At 38.5% G+C, this 9,120-nt stretch overlaps 2 protein-coding genes across 2 annotated transcripts; both read left to right on the forward strand.

The window, feature by feature from the left end:
• Window positions 1-43: 43 nt before the first annotated feature.
• Window positions 44-6,211, forward strand: LOC114533231. The gene is made up of 3 exons (XM_028554733.1): window positions 44-408; window positions 514-735; window positions 880-6,211. The coding sequence occupies exons 1-3, from the start codon at window positions 213-215 to the stop codon at window positions 909-911; spliced, it is 450 nt and encodes a 149-aa protein (XP_028410534.1). The 5' UTR covers window positions 44-212; the 3' UTR covers window positions 912-6,211.
• LOC114533261 lies at window positions 2,557-3,030 on the forward strand. The gene has a single exon (XM_028554762.1). It carries the CDS (start codon window positions 2,557-2,559, stop codon window positions 3,028-3,030), a length of 474 nt encoding a protein of 157 aa, XP_028410563.1.
• Window positions 6,212-9,120: the final 2,909 nt, after the last annotated feature.

Consider the following 9,120-nt stretch of genomic DNA (forward strand, 5'->3'; position numbering starts at 1 on the left):
ACCGCTTGATCATTAGCAACCATTAGCGGGTCTGAGGTAATTAAAATATGAGGTGTGGAGGTTATTTTTATTCGTGACTCACACAAGTTGAAACAATAATAAAACCGTAGTTCCATGCCAAACACTTTATTCTGCGATCTACACCCTGTGCGATCTTCACTCTCTGACACCTCGGCGAAACTTTTGTGGTTGGTTTTTGGCTTAATTTTGAGATGGCTTCTTTGCGAAAACTCATTCGTGAGCCAGCAAAACGTATGCTGATATTCTTCAGCGTTGACCAGACGACGACTGTGCTGGATACAGCGAAAGTAAAGGAAATTATAGAAGGGGACAAAATTGAAGAGGGAGCAAAAGTGCTTGTAAAATTTGGAAAAGATAATTTCGAAGCAAGGATAATTAAGCTTCACGGTAAGCAATAAGTACACCTCGTAGTCTATATATTATTTAAACTCTGGCTTCCTTCCTGACAATCTTGTGGTAGTTGAATAACATACTGAGTTTATTTCTGTATAGACGATCCTGGCGTGCTGCTCGAAGCAGAGACGGAGTTTTTGATTCAGATGTTTGGGGGGGGAAATGATGCACACGACGCAGACAAAGAAAACCAAACCCCGACCGCTGAACCAAATGCGAGGAGGCCTCCATTGGCAAATAAGACCAATTCACCACATCCACAGGCAACAAAGAAACGAAAAAAAAACCGGAGATCAATCGAAGGCCAAAAAAGCGAAGAAGGTATATAGTCATACTACAGGTCATTGAGATTACATGATGCTAGGGCCTGAAACTGTCAACCATTGGCATTGATGCCAATAATCTTAAATTGGTTTACAACAGTTCAACAAGTATTCACAACCACTTTATTCTTGTTGTATTTAGTTAATCAACATAGAAGCAGAGTCATTGCCTGATGAGCCATATGGTAATGCTGATGGGGAAGAACCTTGTGGAACAAAAGAACCTTGTGGAACAAAAGAACCACTGTCATTTATGCATCCCATGGAACAAGAAAAGGTGAGAAGATTGGTGGCTGAATACCAAAAACTTGATGAGAAAGAAGTTGGTGTTCAGACAGATTGTGTTCCATCAAATGAAGTTGGTATACAAATAAATTCTAAAGAAGATCAGCCAAAGATGATGAACCAGTGTTCGTGTCATGATGTCTTGCTGGAAAAGGTATCAATCCTAGAAAGTAAACTAGATAAGCTTGTTTCACCATTAGAAAATCCAAAGCAAAAGAGAAGAGTTCTATTGGGGTTTCTTCACAGCAATACGGAAGTATGTTAATTCCAATCATTATGTCAAAATTGCCCAGTGAAATCCGTCTCGAAATTGCCCGTAAGTCGACTACCGAGGTTTGGGAAATTGATGAGCTGCTTGACACAATAAAAACGGAAGTTGAAGCACGGGAAGTAAGTGAAGGAGTTCAGTCAAATCTACAAGGTAAAAAATCGGGTGCCCCACTCTACCCCCCTAGAGTACCATCTGCTGGTGCATTCACTGCTCAAGAACAAAGTGGTAAACAAATTTAATGTGTTTACTGCAAGGAATTTCATTTTTCGGCATCATGTGATCGTGTGACCAACCCAAATGAACGCAAAGATATATTGAGGAGAGACAATCGCTGTTTTGTATGTTTGGGAAAGGGGCATCGGAGTTCCCGGTGCATGTCAAAGAAAAGTTGTCGACATTGTAACAGTCGACGTCATCAATCGATATGTGAAGCCTCTAAGCCCCCTAATGATGTACCACCTTCCTTCGGAGTAGATAAATCAAACGCATCCCATGGAAACGAAGAGTCATTTTCAACGAAAGATCCTCAAAACACCAATGCCACCACTGTGATAAATGGTAGAGACAAAATGACTCCCCCTGAGAATTCTATTGGGACAGATCAGGCAACTGTTGCAGATAACTCAATGACGACTACAACGACGACCAAAACCCGAAATAAAGTCCTACTACAAACAGCAGTTACATATCCGCAAGTAAAGAATGGTTCAAATTCAATACCAGTTCGTTTACTTCTGGACAGTGGTAGCCAGGGTTCTTACATCACCAACTCATTGAAGAAACGACTCGAGCTGGCTCCCATTCGAACCGAGACCCTTAATTTGAATACCTTTGGGAATGATCACTTTACAAAACGACGTTGTGCTGTAGTCCAGTTAGTACTGAAAGGAAACAGTGGTCGCTGAAAAATAAACGCACTTTGTTTCCCAAGTCTTTGCTCACCTTTGACAAGCACAATCGACCTTAGTTTAAATCCCCACCTACAAGATTTACAGCTTTCAGATTCCAACATCATCGAAGGACGTCAGAACGATAGCAATATTGATATACTCATTGGTGCGGATTATTACTTTGATATTCTTACGGGTGAAATGATACGTGGTGAAAGTGGTCCTGTAGCTATCAATAGTGAATTTGGGTGGGTCGTTACTGGACCGACTGGTAACATAGAATCATGTTCTGAGGTATCTGAAGCACATTTCCTGATCGAGGAGAAATGTTCTACTACAACCGATTTCACACCGGTTCTGGGAAATTGAATCAATGGGTATTGCGGGGGCAGAAGCTAAAAAAGAAGAGTTTTTAAGGGATATAAACTATCTCGAGAATGATGCAAGGTACGAAGTTAGTTTACCGTGGAAAGATAAGTGCGTTCCAAAATCGCCTAGGTACAGTATGTGTTTGAAGCGACTTTATCAACTCAAGGCTCGTCTCGATAAAGACAAATCTTTACTCGAACAGTATGACAACATAATTAAGGAACAAGCGAAAAGTGGAATTACAGAACCCGTAGTTAAGCCTGCACAACGCAGCCATTATTTACCTCATCACGGAGTACAACGTGAAGATAAAGAGACTACGAAATTGAGAGTCGTATTCGATGGTTCAGCAAGATCGTTCAAAGATGACGTGTCTTTGAACGATTGTCTTGAAAAGGGGCCGAATTTAGTCCCTCATCTGTTCGATACCGTAGTTAAATTTTCGTGGCTATCTTATCGGACTTGTCGCGGATATTGAGAAGGCCTTTCATCAAATTGCAATTGCTCCTGATGATCGAAAGATGTTGAAGTTTCTTTGGTTCGAGGATATCAATCAAGATTCCCCAACTGTCAAGGAATATGAGTTTCGACGCCTGCCATTTGGTTTAACCTTAAGCCCTTTTATACTATCCAGCATTATAGCTTATCATCTTTAAAAATATAAGGAAATCGAGCCAGAAATTGTCGCCTTGCTACTTGAGTCCCTGTATGTGGATGATTTTGCTGGAGGGGCTTATGATGACGACGAAGCACTGGTTATCTATCGAAAGTCTCAAGATCTAATGAGCAAGGGTGGTTTCAAACTTCGAAAATGGCATTCATTCGAAATTGCATCTCAGCACAAAAAAATGCTATCGAAAGCTCGAAGGACGAAATGCCTAAATCAAAGTTAAAGCACAGCAGTTGCAATACAAAGAATGACACTGAAGAAAGCCTTGTCGAAGATTCGTTATCATGCCAAACATCACAAAATCCCCTGGCGTCTAAGCAGAATTGCGTAAACATTCTTGGGACAAGTTGGAATGAGTACAGCGATCAATTTTGTTACGATCTCAGCGAATCAGTTGAATACCCCAAATCCCTTCCCCCGACCAAACGGTCTGTGCTCAAACTTTCAGCCAAGATCTTCGACCCTATCGGTCTTTTCGCTCCATTTACAGTAACCATTAAGATATTATTTCAAACCCTCTGTTCTGGTAGCATAGATTGGAATGACGAGTTAGACGGCAAAACATTAGCAAGCTGGAAGTCTCTTGTGAACGATCTACGAGCCTTGAGTGATATACGTGTGCCACGCTGTTACTTCCACCATACAGACGAATTGTCTGAAAACCATGAGATTCACGGTTTCACTGATGCTTCTGATCTTGCGTTCGCTGCTGTCGTGTACCTTCGCACAGAGTATAGTAATGGAGATGTCCTTGATTGCATCCAAGACAAGAGTCGCACCTATTAAAAGATAAACTATACCGAGACTCGAGTTGTTAGGAGCAAATTTACAAGCCCGATTGGTCGACACGATTATCAAAGCACTCACGTCAATCAAGATAATAACCAATGTTGTCTTATGGACGGACTCGTTCACTACTTTATGTTGAATTCGAAACCATAAGGTATGGAAGACTATGTTCAGAACCGAGTAAACGAGATAAGAGAGCGAAAAAGCAACTACGAATGGAGACATTGAATCCCGCTGATCTGCCATCTCGTGGTTGCTCGGGACGTGAACTAGCAGAAGCTGAAACATGGTGGAATGGTCGGAAGTTCTTCAGACTTCACGGGAACATTGGCCACAGGATCCTCAACCTCCAAGTAAAGTTAATGACGAGGCTCTAAGCGAAGAAATGAAAAATCCAACTGAAATCGTACACTCGTATGATAGATCGCTAAATGATTTTGTCCATATCGAAGAAATCATTGACCCCAAGAAATATAGCACGAAGATAAAGTTGCTTTGCGTTACCGCACGAATAATTCGATTCATACGAAAGATTAGTAAGCAACTACGCACAACGTCAATGGAATTAAGCGCTGATGAATTAATGGAAGCTGAGAAATTATGGATCAGAAGTATTCAATCTATCGCATTTGCCGAAGAAATCAACATCATCACATCGATAGCAAGAATGTACTAGTGCAGCAATTTGGATTGCTTCTTGACGAGGATCATATTATTCGTTGTGACGGTCGAATTAATCATTCTACGATGCCTGACGAAGCAAAACAACCGGTACTTTTGCCATCGAAGCACGAATTTACGAACATGGTTATCCACGAAAGTCACAAATTTACTAATTTACTAGTACATCACGATGGAATCACGGAAACCTTAAATTGCGTGCGTGGGAAATATTGGGTTTTACGAGGACGAGAAAGAGTAAAGAGTGTCTTAAGACAATGTGTAACTTGTAAAACTTTCGAAGCGAGGCCCTTTGCTGCAGAAAAAGAGCCTGTTTTACCATCCAGTCGAGTAAGCGAAGAACCTCCATTTTTAAACACAGGCATTGATGATACAAGTAATGGGAAATCATAGAAAGTATATATTTGTTTGTTTACGTGCTGCTCCACGAGAGCTGTCCATTTGGAACTTGTTCCAAGTTTGAGTGTTCCTTTATTTCTTCAAACATTTCGACGATTTAAATCTCGAAGAGGTTTACCGTCATGATTAATAACAGACAATGCTAAAACATTTAAGAGCGCATCAAAGGAGGTAAAGAATATCTTGAGATCGGTAGAAATTCAACAAGAAATGGCTTCGAAGGGAATAAAATAGGATTTCATCATAGAACAGGCACCATGGCAGGGAGGATTCTACGAGCGAATGATTCAAAGCACTAAGAGATGTTTAAAGAAGATTCTTGGACGATCTTCGGTGGATTTCGAATCTTTAAGAACACTCTAAGTTGAAATCGAAATGACTATAAATAATAGACCGCTCACGTATATGTATGACGACGAAGAGGGAATCTCGTACCCACTAATACCTTCACAATTAATCTATGGAAGACAGATATCACTGACACCTAGTGATCGACAGTTCGATATCATCAGCACGAACAATGCGTTGACCAAAAGAGCAAAGAAACACCGACGCTTACTCGAGCAATTTACAACTCGATGGAAAACAGAATATTTACTGAGTCTATGAGAGACCGCCCGCGTACATAAAGGTCCATCACGGGATTTCGTGGCGGTTGGTGATGTGGTTGTTCTGAAAAATGACTCAACTTCCCGCGTGTTTTGGAAGTCAGCGTGTGTGAAAGAGCTCATAAAGAGCAAAGACGGTGTAACTTGCGCAGCAAAGGTTTGCGTGTTAAACTCTGGAAAATCTCGAGTGATCGAACTACGTCGACCTATTCAGCATTTAGTCCCCTTAGAGTTGACATTGAGACAAGGTGCAGAAACGGTACAGCACGAAGATGATATATTTTGATCACTCTAGTGTGATCAACGCCGGGAGTGTGAGAAACTGTACATCACATATTTATATTTTGTTAACGTGGACACTTATATACTCTACATAGTGGATATTTATAGAACAATTAGTTTAATTGTATGTCCTGTCAATCATGTAATCGCATTGGATATTGTTCGGTATTTTGTGCTCGATTGAAAGTATAGTGTGAGAGTTGTTTAACGAAAGCGATTGAATTTAAAGATCAAATCTACGAAGCGAACCCTGTCGGTATTTATTACAGAAATGTACCCATGGAAAATTATTTGAACCAAAAGAATTGCACGAACACTCGCCATTATATAAAGCCGAAATTGCACATTCTATTCATGACATTATTGATTCAGACCAATTTGCTTATAAAAACGGCCACAACACTATAATGGCCCTGATTAAGTGCCAACATATGGCATTAAAATGGCTGGAAGACGGTGCCAGATATGTGAGAGTCTTTTCATTCGACTTAAAGAAAGCCTTTGACAGTGTGCCGCATGACATCCTTTGTAGCAAATTGAAAAACCTTCCTCTCAATCCATATATTATTAACTGGATTATTAGTTTCTTGGACAATCGTCATCAAAGAGTAAAGGTTGATGGAATTAGAACAAACTACGTTAACATCAATAGAGGAGTTCCTCAAGGAACTGTGTTGGGTCCAGTACTGTTTTCGATAATGGTAAATGACATTAAAACAGTCAATACCCAAAATGAATTAGTGAAATTTGCTGACGACTTGACATTAGAAATCCCCGGGTATGATCATGGAGATACATCAATGATGGAGGTAAGCAATATTAAAGAATGGTCCGAAAGAAATAGAATGCAGCTCAATATGGAAAAAACATATGAAATGGTCATACAAAGTAAAATCCCAACACCCTTACCGACTCCCATTCCAAATATCGTACGTAAATCATGGCTGGAATTATTAGGAATAACGTTGGAAAATGTACCTGATAAATGGGACTTACACTTTAAGGAAATGATTAGCAAAGCAGGAGGAAGAATGTACATATTGAGAGTTTGTAAGTATTATGGTATACAAACCAAACAGTTAGACCTTTTATTCAAAGCTTAATAATGTCGTTATTTGTTTACGGAATTGAACTTTGGGGAGGCACCCATAGCAAGTACATTGATCAAATCGAAAAATTCATTGGCCGTGCATATCGAAATGGTTACATATCAGAAAAGTATGATTTTAAAGAAATTATTGTGGACAGAGACAGGAAATTATGGAAGAATATTACAAACAATAAAAACAATGCATTACAAGAATTGTTGCCGAATAAGTTAAATAGACAATTAAGACAGAGGGGACACGAGTTCGAGTTACCTGTAATAAGAACCGAACGTTATAAACGCACTTTCATAAATAGATGCCTTTTTAAATTTGTATAATAAATCCACTTATTATTGTCTTGGTCTTGTAGATTACAGCCAATTATCGTCTTAGTTTTATAGTAATTAATAGTTAAAATTATGTAAATAACAGTAAATCTTATCCTGTAATATATTTAATCTTAGAAAACGCTGTAAACTCAAACGTGTGTTTTGAGTACTATTCTTGTAAGAATAATAAAGAATTCTATCTATCTATCATTACGTTTCTTCAGTGAGGAATAATCATCTGAAAGGCGTATTTTCATTCGCAGTCCGTAGTCCGTGGTCCGAAGTCCGTTGTCCGTAGTCCGTGTCCGTAGTCCGTGGTCCGTGTTTTCCACCAAGCCCAAAATGTTTATGTTGTTGGGACAAACGTCTGGTTGCTTAGGTATTACAGGACATGAAAACTTTGCACTATCCTTGGATCCAGTAGTATTTTTGTTCATTATATGTGTATAGAGATTTATGCACAGCAGAATGATGAAATAAAAATCGTATTCCACTGTGTAAATTAATTTCATGCAATTTGATTGGACGTACAATGTTTTTCACGTGTGAAAAAATGGCGGCAATTTGTTTACATTTTCTTCCAAGATGGCGTCGTATATAGGAGTGAGATTCAAAACATAATTCTCATATTCAAGATATTTTCATATTCAGCACATTTTCAAATCTTTAGGAAAGAATATCTAATTGCTTTTGAACGAAATTACAAAGAAACTGAACGGTAATAAATATGTTTTGATGCATGAAATTTCGATTTTTTTGTTGGCTGTGTTTTTGTATATTTAAAGCGTGTCGTTGTCAAATTATTATTTATTATTATTATTGGGAGCTAGATTGCTGTCTTATTGCCATGCATTTACATAAATTACGTTACATAAATAGAAAATTTAGAAAGGTTAATAATATAAAAGTTACTATGATTCATTATTACAATTTATAAGTATTAAAACGGTATGCATGTTGAGTTAAAATGTTAGAAAAACAGTTAGGATCTTGTTAAAGTATTATTATAAGAATTTATGGCATACACTAAAGGACCATTCTTAAATCTATTAGTCTTAAATTTAAAATTGTAATACGTTTCAGCATTAGATCTGGTTACCCTTTGTCTTTTGTCTTTGACACGATCTGGAAGCAGGTCATGTAGACAGTGCTCAGGGGCAGATAAATTTGTAATCAAGTCCACGCAGTGGATTTCACGTCTTTCGCTCAGCATTTGCATCTTGAGATAATTTAAAGCTGTGGAGTTATCAACACCTGGTAGTATTATTCTGAAGGCTCTTTTCTGGATTCTTTCAATATTAACACTTTGAGAATTGGTTATTCCTCCATGCCACAGCACATTTCCGTATTCAAGAGTTGATCTAATTACGCTACAATAAAATTGCAAGAGATCTTGCATTGGCGCTCCATACTTTTTAAGGACCTTAAGGAAGTACAACTTCTTTCTTGCTTTCTTCATGATGTAATCAGTATTACTATTCCATTTTAAACCGTCGTCGAGCCATATTCCTAACAGTTTAAAGAACGAGACCCTTTCAATTTCTAGGTCGTATAAATCGATGCTCCTAATCGTAGTTTTCTTAACACGAAAGTCAAAGATCATGTCTTTTGTTTTCTTAACATTCAACAGCATTCTTTGCTCGCGACAGAACGTTGAAATCCTTTGCATGGATATTAAATTTCATATTTCCAATTGGTTGATTTGATTTATGGTCGGTTACA

This window comes from Dendronephthya gigantea, unplaced genomic scaffold, assembly GCF_004324835.1.
Source record: "Dendronephthya gigantea isolate DGI-Jeju-01 unplaced genomic scaffold, DenGig_1.0 000088F, whole genome shotgun sequence".
Lineage (NCBI taxonomy): Eukaryota > Metazoa > Cnidaria > Anthozoa > Malacalcyonacea > Nephtheidae > Dendronephthya > Dendronephthya gigantea.